At 33.5% G+C, this 16,108-nt stretch overlaps 1 protein-coding gene across 1 annotated transcript; it reads right to left on the bottom strand.

The window, feature by feature from the left end:
* Positions 1–986: 986 nt before the first annotated feature.
* LOC138327210 (uncharacterized) lies at positions 987–15,741 on the bottom strand. The gene is made up of 11 exons (XM_069273189.1): positions 15,681–15,741; positions 12,914–13,675; positions 12,346–12,527; positions 11,992–12,118; positions 11,438–11,623; positions 10,918–11,111; positions 3,088–3,916; positions 2,654–2,835; positions 2,196–2,334; positions 1,574–1,768; positions 987–1,272 (listed from the first exon to the last, which is right to left on the bottom strand). Exons 1-11 carry the CDS (start codon positions 15,724–15,726, stop codon positions 1,076–1,078), a joined length of 3,039 nt encoding a protein of 1,012 aa, XP_069129290.1. The 5' UTR covers positions 15,727–15,741; the 3' UTR covers positions 987–1,075.
* Between the last annotated feature and the right edge of the window lie 367 nt (positions 15,742–16,108).

Genomic DNA, 16,108 nt, shown 5'->3' with positions numbered 1-16,108 from the left:
ATCTATAAAACGAGAAAAAAATGGTACAAAATTATCAAAAATGACAGGCAAGAGTCGAGACGTAAAAAATAATATACATGTAAATACATTCGTGTATAAGTTACCCGTGATTTGTAAATAATTAAGAATTGTTTGATACGATATAATTGTCATTCCAAAAATCAAAAAAATTGAAAGTAAATACATAAATGTATTAGCATTATTCGTCAATAAAACAATATGAAAAACTACTCGGGAATGGCATTCATCATCGGCGGTTCATATCATGTATGTAGCTCAAAAGAGGCAGACAATTAAATCATCATTCACTTACATATAAAATTTTTATAAATATATATAATTTAGCTTGAAATTTTCTTGAATATCGTGAGTACATATGACAAGAAGATTTGTGTTTACAGCTCATGAAAATGCTCAACAAAATGGTGATTATATCATAACAACGGACTGTATAGATTAAAAGCATAGGATAAGTCAGAACAACAACGCAAACAATTATTAACACTATCAAAACAACAACAAACAATAAAAGCTAACATATTATAAATAAAAATGACCCGTTTAAAGGATATAACAATTACAACACTAATTGTTGTTCTGATACATCCGAAACCAGTACACGAGTGAAATATACTTTTATGCTTCCACACAAAAGTTTACGTCCATGGTATCCTTGTAGTCGGCGTTTTTATAGCGTCGTCACACTGAAATATCTTATTAAAATCTATGCTGTAACCATTGTAAAAAAAAAACGCGATTGCGTACACGCCTGCACTTTTCAGAAACCTGAGCATAGAGCAATGAGAAACATTTGTTTTGTAATATATCCAGACGTGTAACAATAAATCGTAATCATTGTAATATCATCCCACACAACAGAAAGTACAAACCTTGCCGTTTAACAATAAACGGATTAAATAAATAGATGTTTGGGATGTAATTATTACGACATTCACTGAAGTCGCCTTTAAAGCCGACGCATGATATATTGGATGTCTATGAATTGTCTACGGCTATATCGGATTTATGATTCACAATTATAGTTCTCAGCATTTTGTGTTTTCCATATTTTTTCTCATGATATGATAGCCTTGACCGTTCCCCGGATATAGATCCGACACACTGGACACTTCCGTAAAGCCGATGCACACATTGGACACGTGACCAGATGTCCACAAGGTAAGAACACAATACTAGCGTCCTCGTCCAGGCACACCTTACATATCTTCTGTTCTCGTAATACTCGGTTCTCTTCTGTTAACTCATCTATACCTGAAACATGGAAAAGAGAAACATGTTAAATTTATGTTTTATTTACCGACATTATTCATGATTAGTTTTGAATATTCATGGGGTTTTTTTTATTAAAGAAACTATTAATATCCTGATGAAGTACTGTATAAACATAAAAACATTATCCCTTTTTTTATTAAGTAACACTTATGCGTTTGATAATCTCCCAACACAGCATAATAAGAAAACACAGCCTACACTTTGGTCTGAAAATATAAAGAAAAATACAAGAATTTTGTAGTAAATTGGGAATGCCTCATATTTCTTCATTAGTACTTACTTTTCCTGTGAATCCACTCTAACTCTGTATATTGACTTTTACTTTCACTTTCACTTTCGCTTCCACTTTCATGTTCCTTTCCATTTTCGATGGGACTGCTCTGATCGGTTTCAGCTTCTGACTTTGTATCGTTGCTGTCATTTTCCTCTATTTCCCAGACAACAGGCAATAACTTCTCAGCACTGAAATCCGTTCCTTAAGTGAATAAATCAATTACAAATCAATTAAAATATAAAATAGTCATATGTAATGATTGCATATCATTTGATTGGGCATAACATGTAAATCCGTTTTGTAAAGTCCCAGTCAATTAACACATATATTGTCAGTAGTATCCTCCACAGTTATCAATTATTGTTTAGATGAATGGATAATTTAAAATGAAAGCATGTTTTCTTCTATGTAATATAAAGGATTAATTTATCAATAACAATTGAAGTTGGAAGTATTTTATATATTAATCTGCATTTGCACTATAATGCATGGTTATCTTCTCTTGCAGTTAGGTATGGTTGTTACGTCATATCTACGACGAAATTTACACCAACAAAATGATAACGTCATATTCTACACCTACCAACAAGGGCAGATAACTCTTTAATGTGCAATTTTGAACACTTACCGTGTTGTTTTTTGTACACCACAATCGCCCTGGCCAGTAATGATTTACTATAACCGAGTTCCATAACACTCAGCACTGCCGGATGTTGAAATAAATCTTCATCGCTGTTTTCTATTCTAGACTCGTCCTTCTGCTCCTTCTTAAGAAAGAATTTAAAACATGATTACGGGAACGTATTTTTTAAGAATAAAGGAATATACAAATTTAATAATAAAATAGCTTTCAAACCGGAAAAAATCTTATTTATTCTAGACAAAATTCAAACTGCTCCTTCTTAAAAAGAAATTAAAACACGCATTAAGTTCATATTTTAAAGAATAAAGGTATTTGCAGATTTATAAATAAATAAATAATATTCATATAAAATTCTTGTTCAATCCAGAAAGAAATAACCAAAGTTACCGAGTAACAAAGCTAACAAAATTGCCCTTATGTCTTTTTGTACACAGTGTACCTACCTGAGGAGTTGGCGGTTCGATAGATCCAGACTGGACACCCATGATGAATTTGTCGCCTTTCGTCAGTCTCAGGAATGGACAGGATGGGAACCAACGCGCATGCTCATAGAATGGATCGTCTTCCGGGTCCCATTCACGTAATCCTCCTCCACAGTGGAAACACCTCACGTAGTCATTCCTACCTGTTTAGACAGATTCAATTCGGAACATTATTGTATATTCTAAGAACATTATTTGCATTGAAAGACAATTGTTAGTTTTCATTTGATTGTAGTTTGATATCTTTATCAATAATAACTTGCTAACCGCAGCTTTAATAATGCATTATTTCTCTCAGATTTGCATAATGAATAGAGGACGCTGAGAACGAGACAGGATAAATGTCCTTATGCAGCTCAGCAATTTTAGCGATTTTATTTAGACAAAATTCTTACCTTCATAAAAGAGACCGGCTCTAGCGAGATCTTCGGGCTGTTGTTGTAGACTCGTTGGCCACTTTCGGAAGGAGCTGAGACGAGTAGCAAGTATAGCAAACTGTGGATACTTTGGTTTGAATGTCTCCAAAGATCCAGATACGTCCGAACTTGAGGCAAGACTTGTGGAATCATGACTTGACGTAGACACACTATCGGCACTATTTAGTTCCACTGATTCTATAATGTGTGGCTCTACGATGTCAGTGTTTTGTTCTGTTTGTAGTAAATCGTTGGATATTGTATGTTCTATAGCTTGTTCAGGTTGGGGATATGTTCCGTCATCTCCATTTTCACCGGTGGTAGATATGTTAGGACCTGACACGTGTCCCGCTGTGGTATCGTAGGAATGTGTCCTGTCGTCAGTCCTTGTGTCCACAGGTCCATCGGATGGCCCACCACATGCCCCATGTTGTTTCGCTGACTTGTCAACCCCAGATTTAAGTCCAACTGGTCCACATATGTCAACTGAAGCTTCGGGTTCACTTGGTTTAAAGAAGGAACACTTAGGAGATTTGTCCAGGTGTATCTCTCTCGGGTCATCTTCTTTCTTCCACCCACTGTACTTTAGTCCACACTGCCGACACACTACTGCATCATCATGGCCATCGTAATGAAAGCCGGCTTCCGCCAGGGTCATACCACTCACGGGAGAAGAGAAGGGGTAGGAAAAGAAACTTGCTGTACGAGACTGGTCTGACATCTTGATACCACATTCGTATTCCAAATGTGTTCTTTCTGCTGGATAAAATCCCTCAATCGTTGACTTCATCTTGAAGATGATGTTCCTCTGAAAGTAAAGAAAAATACAAATGAAATTAGTTCCGTTATATTAAGAGCAGGCATCTCTTTATCTTTTAATCATTATGTATTCAACTTCTTCGAAAACAAAAATATAATAAGATTTGGTACTGGAGGAATAGATTATGTGAATATCTACACCAATATATTTTACCTAGACCATTTTATATAAAAAGCTATCGACAAATATCGACATGTGAAAGGAAAATGAAGGCAAGGAAAAGGAAAATTAAGGCAAGAAGAAAAGTAAATGATATAAAAAGCTAGAGGAAATGAAGAATAAATATCGTTGTCATATCGTTGTCATTGGTGTAAGTGTAATAGTCTACATTGTAAACAAGTAAAAATTAAGTTTCGCTGTAGAGTTTTACACGAAGAGGAATGGAATTAATGAATGTGATGCGAAGTCTTTGTAGTATACTTTATCCGATTCAGTGCTAATATAGGATAATTTAAACAACTGAATATGTGTTATATGTGTTATACGTTCTAATACACATATATCTAGACACTGGTGACGTACCTTATATGTTTAAGGAAATAATCAACTCGTTCATATCTAACACGTGATACAATGCCATTACTCTCATTACTCTATTGCTTTCAAAGGATATAGAAAACCATCATTTTGTAGCTGGCTTATGCCTTCAAATAGAGTATATTTCATGTGTGGTTTTTATACAGTGTTATACTAAATAGAGTATATAAGAAAAAGAAAATATTTCCCAGTAGTGTTATACATGTATATATAAATGCCAGATGGATAATTTTGATGTATATTCAGTTGTAACGATGACTTAATAAGATATGAAGTTCCATTGAGATATATGCTTATATATACCAGTGTTCCCCAGTACAAAGACGAGTTTAAGTCTGTATCTACATTGTATACGTAGTGTACTAGCAGTACTTCTCTAGCTTTCTTTTACTTAAATTTATATTAATATATCAATTTACTTTATATCTCAACTTTGAGAAATATGAACATATCAATGTTTTTACATTTTACTTACCTATATTTTATGAATATATCAATGTTCTTACATTTTACTTACCTATATTTGTAGTCGTGTTTATTGCACTATGTTGTATCCTGTACCTAGAACGTACTGACGTATATATACACACAATCAACACAATAATAAACTGTTGGAGATTCCACTTCTATTTTTAGATATCATGACGTACAATATGTACGCATGAGTCACTCAAGCTAAGTAAAGGTCACGTCCCACATCGGAACGCCTTGCCCATTTCTGCGAACATACTAGAAAATGTCGAGGTGATTCGAACTTTATTGGCCAGAACGGCCACCAATCCATGTATACTTGCATTTCATAAACTGCATAGTGGTCAATGTGTAATAAAATTATGATTGATAAATGAGAACATTAAAATTGCTAAAAATATTCCTCCTTTTTTTCTTTTATTTACATTTGATTTTATTTTCAATTATTCCTTAATTACATGTTGATTAATCTATATTTATTTATTTATTTTCTTATGAAATATGCCTCTTATAGGAATCATCAGTGTTAAAACGATTAGCGGATTACATGCAAGCGTTAATTAGACATTTCAAATGAAAAAATGGAATAACAACGTAACAGATATACAATGTAGGAAGTTTACGAAACACAGGATATATATGACATAAATATAACCAGAACCGTCAGAAGTGTTTTGTAGATTACCGATTACATTGTACCATAATAGTTGTGTTTCCATAACAAAATACATTATTTACAGATGCTCCACCGCCGACAGAGCATAAATGATATTCATCATTTGAACAATAATTGGTGTTTAATCGTGTATATATACTGTATATGTCTAATTAACACACACACAAAAAAATAAAAAAGATTATTTTGCCTTTGGAGCAGGCGCAATCGGTACTTCATTCCATATAGGATATAGTGCCATGGAATTTTTTCGGGATGCAATTAATTATTTTTCATATCTTTAACTTGAAGTAAAATTTGAAGCTGAAACCTTTCAATGTTGGTAAGTAAGTAACTTTTGTAACTGAAGAAAAATACTGAATCGTCTGCTACTGTTTTTGATAGTGAAAAAATACTATTTGTCAGCGGTGGAGCATCTTTAAATACAAAAAAATATATTTGGCAGAATCTCCGGTGTAGTACAATTATGGCGTTCAATATTGTTTTCATTTCATAATTATACACGTGTCAAACTAATTAAACTATCAGTTTCTAGTGTTTTTTGGTATAGTATAGTAAGTATAAAATGTCGTGTAAACCTAAAATGTAATTTTGTATTGTGTCTTATGACGAACAAAAAAAGAAAAGAAAAAGAAAGCCAATAGAAAACTGTGAACTGTGACATCTTGTATCTTTATATTGATATGGGGATAATGTCTATTATCGATCATTACTGGTTTAGAAAATCTGTCTTTAGATCTAGAATTTAGAAAACTTTTCAGAAAATACTTCAGAACTTTATCAGAAAAAAAATAAAGTAACTCAGGAGTAAATCTGAGTAAAATAAATATTGATACTTACATTGTAAATAATACGTCCATGTCGTGTATTCCCTTCACTATCAATGTAGCTATCCTCCGTTGTGAGTCCTTCTGTACCGACGTATAAAATACGTACGATAGGTAAACCCATTAGTCATATGTATTATTATATAAACTACTGATAACGCATAGAGGGACATATTGATCATATCCCCTCCCTTAAAGATGCTCCACCGCCGACAGAGCATGAATGATAATTATCATTTGAACAATAATTGGTGTTTAATCGTCCATATATGTGCCTAATTTACACAACAACAAAAAAACATGAAATAATTTATTTCGCCTTTGGTGCATGCGCAATAATTACTTCATTCCATATAGGATATAGTGCCACGGAATTTTTTCGGGATGCAATTAATTATTTTTGATATTTTTAACTTGAAGTAAAATTAGAAGCTCAAACTTTTCAATTGTGGTAATGGTGTAAAGTAAGTAACGTTTGTAACTGAAGAAAAATACTAAATCGTCTGCTCCTGTTTTTGATAGTGAAAAAATACCATTTGTCAGCGTTGGAGCATCTTTGAAACTTGTACACATGGTAAAACATCAGTAACATCACATTCGATAGCGACGCCGATATAAACATTTTCCTTCGTGCTTTAAGAATACCCATATTTTTGTAAACGTTTGTGCTCACTGGAATAGAGTTTTCGTTGGGTATGTCAGTAATTTTTGTTGTTATAATACCTTGCCCCGATTTCTCGAAAAAACACATAAGACCAAAACTGAATTAAGTCTTTAGTTTTCATATAGTTTAGTTACATAAGGAGAAAAAGTTTTGACTTAAGTCTGTACTTTTGTTTCGAGAAATCGGACCCAGAAAGAAGTTTATCATAACGATGCTATTTTGTGAAATTGATTTCATATCTCGATTCGGTGATTATTTTGGTTTCATTTGGATTATATAGCGTACAAGTAATAGTATATTACAACAAACAAACGTGTATAACGTTGTGATATTACATCAAATACGACTGAGAAAAATAAATTGGAGTTTTGTGTTTGTACATCTACGTTGATTAAAGAAGAATATTTACATTAAGTTTTAGACTAATCATGACTAATTAGGTTTGCATCAGATGCATACTATCGAAATGTAAGAAAGGAATTTATATAAGCTCTAAGTTTGTTTTCCGATCTCGAAATGTGTTTATTTACTGTATTATATGTATCATTATATGAATAAAATACTGTTCAAACTAAATGTAAGAAAAACAATTCTATGTTATGGAATAGTTGTTGCGGAAGTCTTCTTCATAACAGAAAGTAGTATAAACATAGTATCATGTGTGTTTATATCTTTGATGTCCGATTAGATAAAACTACTATGACTCGTTTATTTACGATTCGATGTGAAAACTTGCGTCAGAGATTCAGAATATGAAATATTTAAATGGTAAAGCATTTTTTGGGGGAAAGGTTAATCAAATTAGAAATATCTGTTGAATTGTGTTAAATTGTGTATTTATATTTATAGTATCCAACTGGTCTGGAAATAACACAAAAAATATCCTACAATATCGCATATTGTTCTAGCTTACAGAGTCAGTTGTCAGCATAATAATGTCTAGTTTACTTTCTATTTCTTACCTTAATTATATTTGATTGAAATTACACCACTCGATATTTTGTGCAATTACTAAAATAAGTTACATATCGAAAGAATTTCGTGATTGGAATCATTCAACCACATTTAGGTACTGAAACCGTCAAAATTACCATGGCATAGCAAAATATGGAAGCTATATATATATAATTATAAATTCTTTACACCAATGAAGTTTTACAGAAATTAATTCAAAATTAAAAGACGTGCTTCCCATTGCAGTGCCGCTTTCCAAATTTTAGCTGGAATTTTCCGGTTTCAGAACGGGGCTTTGGTTGCAATTTCAAAAGAAATACCCTGTGCTAAAAATAGACACCATGTAATTTTCATAAACAAGCTGCATGGGTCAGCAAGTTTTCGTGCATTCAAGCAATGTAAGAACTTGTGTAATTCTGTAAGATGTAATCAATAATTCTATATTTACTCATTTATCCGTCAAATGACATAAAATAAGACATGTCAGAAGATGGGTTTAAATAGTTTTATACTGTTAAACAACAAACGCTTCTGTCAAGCCTGACAGATTAAAGTAAAGGGAAGTAACTCCAACTTTTGAAACTGTTAAAACAAGTCTGTCACATTATGACTGCACACAAAACTTTCTTTCTAAATGAAATGTATAAATCATAAAAAGCGGGCAGATAATTTGTTTTATTGTAATCATGGACCAGAGAATTATAATTAATAATGGCGGAAAGACACATGGATAGATACAATTACAATTTCGAAGTGTAGTGATTTTTATACACAACTGTGATGAACACAATGACATTGTCGAACACATAACTTTATAAAGCATTTCAAATAAAAATGTACGTTGTTAATTTGTCTAAACGCAATGAAATTAAAATATTAAAACCTTAAAATACTTAAACCGCATTATGATGCATACGTGTCTATGATTCTTACTATCCCGGCGGCAAAATGACAACTTTGCGTATGTCATGGAGATATTTTCACAAGTCAACCACGGATACATTCGGTACACGTATGTACTCCTCTGAGAATTCAAAATTTCATTGTATTAAACTTTTTTGCTCATATAGATTTTTGAAAATAGGAGTTCATATCATAAAAGAAAATGGAAGAAAAAACATATGTCCGTGTGCTCGTTTTTGAGCTATTGTCACTCAAAGATACCTAGTTGACAAAATATTGGATTTTATGGGAATTTTGTCGTTTTGACCATATACACAAGAGATTAAAGCCATAATTTCCTAATGAGGTGTTTGATATCTACATGTATGGATGTTTGTAGAATTTATTTTGCAATAGTCTTCTTAAAAAATATACCAGTTTTGATCAATTAGACTAATATTTTTCCTCAGAATAACTATATGTTACCCCTACCCCTTAAATTTGAGCTGCAAAATGCACCATTTTCAGCCATTTTTGCCAAATTTAACCCTTTATAGAAAAAGTTCTGGTGTTAAACTTTTATTAATATTTTGCATATCAACAGGGAAAGGGTTATTCTTTCTAAATCAGGCAGAAAAATGGGGGGTCCGTGTGCTTACTGTTTTGCCCCTTTTGAATATTTGTTATTTTTCAGTATTTTAGAGTAAAAAATAAAAGCGCTCAAATTACCAATAAATGTTAAAAATAAAGTGACAAAAGTGTATCATTTCACATATTAATGTTCAATATTTTGATTACCACGAACCCAGTAAAGATTTAAAGCAGATATTAGCTCGATACAGCTAAAAATACTGGCGCAGTGATTATTTAAGTAAAAACAATTTCAGAAAAAAATGGTAAAATTGTGGCTCTACTCAAAGCGAAAAAAGACACAATTCCAAAATGGCCGCCAAATGGGCCATTTCTTAATATCCCTGTATAAAAAATCTACTAAAAATAGAAATGTAATTTTTTGACAAAATTTGCAACTGGCAACTTGCTACAGATATTGATAGGTTTTATTTGAAAATCTCACAACTTCTTTGATCTATGTCGAAACGAGACTTCAACGGGACTGAAACCTCAGAAGAATACAACCTTAAGTCTAATAACACAACACTATTTGACAGCCTGGTCTCACAACAAAGTAGTCACTACCAATTAAATGTTCACACGAAAGGAAACATGGCATCGGCAACTACATGTAGGTTATACATCTAATTACAAATCAAAATTAAAGTAAACTCAAATGAAACCATATATCAAAATATATAGACATGACAAAGGACTAGGATAGCCTGTTGTCTCGTCCATTTGTTGATAACTATTTGTTTTCTGTATAACTGAAAGAACTTGTTTATTTAGATACTTTGAAATGAATTAAACATGACAAGTATTTGCAATGATTATCATACATACATACATGTACATACATGCATACATACTCCAATGTGTATAGTTGACACCTACTTGCATCATATATATATGTATTTATAAGGTGAGATAAATATAAATTTTACATCCTATTCTGACAAGGACATGGCTTAATTTACATTTAGAAAATTGTTTCTTTCGGTATAGCAATTACCAAACAATTTACATCTACTTACGTATCTCTCGAAAGGTGGTTGGATAATTAATTGTTTACAGATCTGAATATCATATTGAGCATTGGTAAATACAACAACATAACAAAAATCACAGAATCACAACCAGTTTGTATGAAACAACAAATTGACAGAACCGCGTTAGTTTATATTAATATTTAATATAATTTTGAAACATGACAAGTGGCATGGCACTCATTCTTTTTACATCATGACACAACAATGTCACCAATATATATCACGTTACAATAAATATACAAAGAATAACAGGGTCTGACAAACCATCTACCTGGTACAGTGTGCACCGAAAGTTTATATTCTACTATAACTTATGACACAATGGCCTTGACCGTTCCCCGGATATAGGTCCGGCATACAGGACACTTCCGTAAAGCCGACGCACACATTGGACACGTGACCAGATGTCCACAAGGTAAGAACACAATACTAGCGTCCTCGTCCAGGCACACCTTACATATCTTCTGTTCTCGCAGCTCCCTGTTTTCTTCTGTAAGTACCTCTATATCTGAAACATCATGGATATAACAATGAGATTACTTTGGATGTACATTATCAAAGATGGAAGATGTGCACGGTAGGTAGCTAGGTGGCTACTAATCATCTCCTTTGTCTAATGTTCAATGAATTACATAATTAATTAATTAATTAATTAATTAATTGTATATGTATAGTTAATATCATATCCTTACAAATGGAAAATTTTAAATTCCCAGCGTTATCTTTGTCAACATTTAATATTCATTTTGCTGATTTGCCGTCCGGCACAGTGATAATAAAAAATGAACGATAACTAGGATTTTGTGCCTTTTCATTTTTTCTGAGGTATTTTACCTTGGTTGGTGTATTCTGTTTTGGTCATTAGTTTGTCAGATTCGTTAATTTTACTTTCATATTTTTTTGGCGTTTCTTCATTTTTCGTAGGTTTTTTATCGTCATTTCCTTCATCGTTATCATTGTTATCATTTTCCTCCATTTCCCAGACAACTGACAACAGCTTCTCGGCATGCAGTTCCAACCCTAACGATGGAAAGTGCAACCATTAAAATCGATTGGAACATATATATATCAGTGCCAGTATTATTTATTCCCACCTCCTGTGTCCGAAGAATAATTGTATCATGGCGAAATTGATTACGTGGTTAAACAAACAAAGTTTGTAAAAAAAAACTTATGCACAAACAATCAATCTCAAGGACGTCATTATTGAAAATTAATTTGATTTTTTAGTTCCTCCTCAAATATTATCTAACAAATTTACACCATTCTATAATTTGTTAAGATTTGTTTTATTCCGTTTTCTACAAAGGAAATTTCGAATTTATCGTGACATAAGAATTAAACAGAGAATAGCCCTATCAATCTACATGGTAACATAACGTACATACCATACTTGGTCCTGTAAATAGGAATGGCTTTGGTAATGATAGTTTTAGTGTAACCCATCTCAATCAGGCTTAGTACTGCCGGGTGTTCCAACACGTCTGCTTCCTTGTGTGGACTTGGAACTGGTTCCTGTTAAAATAAAATAAATTAACAATAAACACTCACAAGAAGACTTGCTCCCTCGTCCTATTGACAGTTTGATGTTCTTTCAATTTCAGTCTCGTCGACAGCTTTTAAATAATGCAGCTAAATACTTCTCTTGTGGTGATGTAATTAGACACTGGTTTGAAAGGGATGACTTTTTTGTACAATACTTAGATAGGCTCTATACGTATTCTTGAAATGTATATCCTTACCCGTACATCAGATGGTGTGAGTGTTCCTGACTGAACACCCATGATGAATTTGTCACCTTTGGTCAGTCTGAGGAAGGGACAGAACGGGAACCAACGCGCATGCTCATAGAATGGGTCATCTTCCGGTTCCCATTCACGTAATCCACCACCACAATGGAAGCATCTTACGTGGTCATTTCTCCCTGTTTTGTAAAATATAAAACAAACAAGTATATTAGTGAATGTCTTATTTTGACTTGTCGGACCTGCAGATGGAGCGTTCAAATTGTACGTCTGTTGTCACAATTGCATGATCTTAAAATGGAACTATATTTGGGATTTTTTTTCTCTTTTCCTCCTTACTGACTTTCTGCTTCATACAAACTAACGTCTCCCTTGACAACGCCTTACTTTTGAGCGTTCGACCATGTTCATACTTAAACAATCCTGGTTATTGATAAGACGACAATATAACCAACCAGCCAAACTTACATCAATGTAAAAATCAGTTCTTTAAAAAATAGTTATGCTAATATTATATTCCATCTATTGTTGATTTAGTACATTTTGACGTGGGAAAAGCTATTACCTTCATAAAACAGACCAGCTTTTGCAAGCACATGTGGTCTTTGATTGAGATGATCTGGCCATCCTCTATATGACTGAAGACGAGATGCGAGTATTGCGAATTGTTGATATTTTGGTAAAGTTGTTTCCAAAGTTTCTGTCGCTGTTGGAAGGATTATGGTATCGGAACAACTTGCTGAATCAACGGGTGTGTCAGATGGAGAATCACTCGAAATTCTGCGTTGGTTCGAATTGGATGCAACTTCTATAATATCGTCCGTTCTTGAAAACTCTTCAGATTGATTTACTATATTGACTGGATTTTCTGAGTTCGTGAAGTTGTCGGTCACGTCTAGGCGTTGTTCTCCTGTTGCTGACTGAGCTGTTTCCAAAGCAGCTTCCGTTTCCTGTGACCTTGTAGATGTTACAGAAGTGGCTGTACTCGTCTGTTGGTGTGTGTAGTGAATCACATTTTGTTCCTCGGTAGAGTCGCCGTTATTGGCAATCTCGGCTGGAGATCCAGTTCTAAAGAGTGGGCAAGCAGGCGAGTTGATCCGGTGAATATCTGTAGGATTGTCATCCTTCTGCCATCCAGCATATTTTAATCCACAAAGATGGCAAATCACAGCGTCACCATGGCCACAGTAGTGAAAACCTGCTTCTACCAGCAGCTTAACACACATAGCAGACGACAGAGGGTATGAAAAGAAGCTTGCTAACGGTGAATTCTTAGCCATCACTGATCGTTTCAGTCCGAAATAAAGTTGTCGTGATTTGTTGGACCCTGTAATGTAAACATGAAAACGTTACGGCATAACTTGATTACATTACATGTAGCTAGAGAAAAACTTTCACACTTTGGTCTAAAACAATGATATCATTGATTCTGCTTTCATAGATCCTAAAAATATACCTTCGTCAAGGTTTATTCTAAGCGAAACAAGTACAAATGCGTAAATTAAAGTAATTATATTGATTATAATATTATTGAGTGTCATTAAATCTATCATCAGACCAAATCTACCATACGACTGCAATAAATCAATCGATCGAATACATGTAACTAGTAAAACATACGAACAACACATGTAAACAATATATAAACTTTGGGTTTGATCGTTTATGTGGAGGAAGGTCGGAGTTCTCATCAAAAAAACACCGCCGACAGTAAACATCAAACAAATGTACATGCAATATAATGAAAACGGCTAGACACCTGCATTCCATGGGTGAGGTTTAGTGACAAAATACTAGAATCCTAAGCAAATCAAACGTAATAAGAACTTATACATTTGTATTATCCAAAACACACACTAGCTTCTATTTTTCAGAGTTCCAGAGGTTCTGTGTCTGCGTAGAGCTCTTTCTTGGATCCAGTAATATTATACAGATGATGGATGGTGGGTTTTCCTAATCGATTCCTTATTATGCATTTATTTACTAATGTGTATTTTAAGATATATAGATGATATTTACAATTAAAGTCTAAAGTCCCTTTAAGAGGTTAGTAGCTGGGTCATGATCCTACATACGTTCATAAGTGGAAACGTGATGAAAGTCATATGCGGATGACATTTGCGACAAACAGGTCACATGTGAATATACATGTACACTAATTCATTATTGACAATAAATAAAATAATAATCATACATGCGTACTTTACCTCGATCCCTAAATCACACCAGTATTAGCAATGAAATTTTGAGTATTACAAGACGTTTCTATTTTGCATAAATCAAAGGTGCTATTTTAAATAATTCTCACCAACCCACAAAATATTATTAAATTAAATCTGGCATTTTCCAACTATAGCTAAATAAGTCATAGTTTTAATGAAGTATCAAGAAATTATACTGAAATAGTCTACCTCTTTCACACGCAGGCTAAATTAAGAAGGCTGTGTGCGTCACACAAACGTGCACGTGGTCGCCTCACTTTCGGGCTGTTAGCCAATCATGACGGATATATTTATATTCAAGCAGGGATTCTCTCGTCTTAAAATAGATCATACGTGACAATATATATACTTTCAATATGTCACCACCAAATGTTTTAAAATACATTAAATTAGCATTTCTATCACCTTCTGAATATATTCAAATCGCATATTATCATCATGGCGATCGATAAACTTGTATGGTGAGAAGAGAAAGTATTTCATCATTATACTGCAAGAAAATCTAGATATTCTAGTGATATAATTAAACATAAGTAATGTCTAAAATTATATATAGTACTTCGCAAGTTATCAACACGGACTTTTTAAGTGAATTATATCCATTGGCATGGAGAATCAATCTTCAGAGCGAGACATATGTAGTACTAAACTATGCAAAAATATCAGAGGAGGAGAGTACAAAAAACATCCGACTTTAAAATACTACTGTCACAGAACGTAAAGCACAAAATATCCGACATTAAAATGCTTCTGTTACAGAACGTAAAGCACAAGTGCCGCAACAAACCATAACATCTTTGATTTTGAAATTAGCTATTTCACTCTTAATTAAATCGATTCCAATAATTAGGCATTGTTTATTAGCTAATGAGCCTGCGATATTGAATCACACAAACATCCAGATACGAAACGAAATTTGTCAAAACGTAGTATAATTATACATAGTTTTTAGTAAGCTTTATACCGGGCAAAAACTAGACAGAATGTGTGTATTTCGTATTATTCAATGTCAACATACTTTTGCAGTCCATGCACTTAATTTCCATAGATCTCTCATGTCGGTAAGGAACCGATGTTCTTATACAGTCTGCGACATTTGATAAAACTTACATGTACGCCCTGTTTTCGCATGTCCCAATAGCACAACAAGCGTCATCCTAATCCGACATCACTACATTTTGCGACGATGTACAGCATCATCAGAACTGTTTTAGACTTTACGTTGGAATTCTTGCGTGCGTGTTATATAGCTGACCAACTTCGCTAGCCAAGGGTATAAGCCGCTTATACCCTTGGCTAGCGAAGTTGATAGCTGACCAGTAAATAAATAACAAACATCACTTGGAAATTACTTTCCTAGTGGTAAAATTGTATACTGTTATTTATTGTTATAATTTTGGCTCAACTTTATCATATTGCTTTTACATTAGAAAAACAAAGGGGTACAAATGTATACATGTGTGTACATGTTTGTACACGTGTACATGTGTAGATACTCGTGGTGGCAATCATGCAGCTTCACTGTTACCTTATATTTA

The sequence above is a fragment of the Argopecten irradians genome, chromosome 7 (genome assembly GCF_041381155.1).
Source record: "Argopecten irradians isolate NY chromosome 7, Ai_NY, whole genome shotgun sequence".
NCBI lineage: Eukaryota > Metazoa > Mollusca > Bivalvia > Pectinida > Pectinidae > Argopecten > Argopecten irradians.
The sequence above is the reverse complement of the archived record's forward strand: the minus strand, read 5'-3'. Positions and strand labels throughout refer to the sequence as shown.

Coding starts and splice junctions, on each gene's coding strand:
- LOC138327210 (XM_069273189.1), bottom strand. CDS start 15,726: ATGACGCTTGTTGTGCTATTGGGACATGCGAAAACAGGGCGTACAT. Junction 11,624..11,991: donor TATTTACAGGACCAAGTATG/GTATGTACGTTA, acceptor TTCCATCGTTAG/GGTTGGAACTGCATGCCGAG. Junction 1,769..2,195: donor GGTGTACAAAAAACAACACG/GTAAGTGTTCAA, acceptor TATTCACTTAAG/GAACGGATTTCAGTGCTGAG.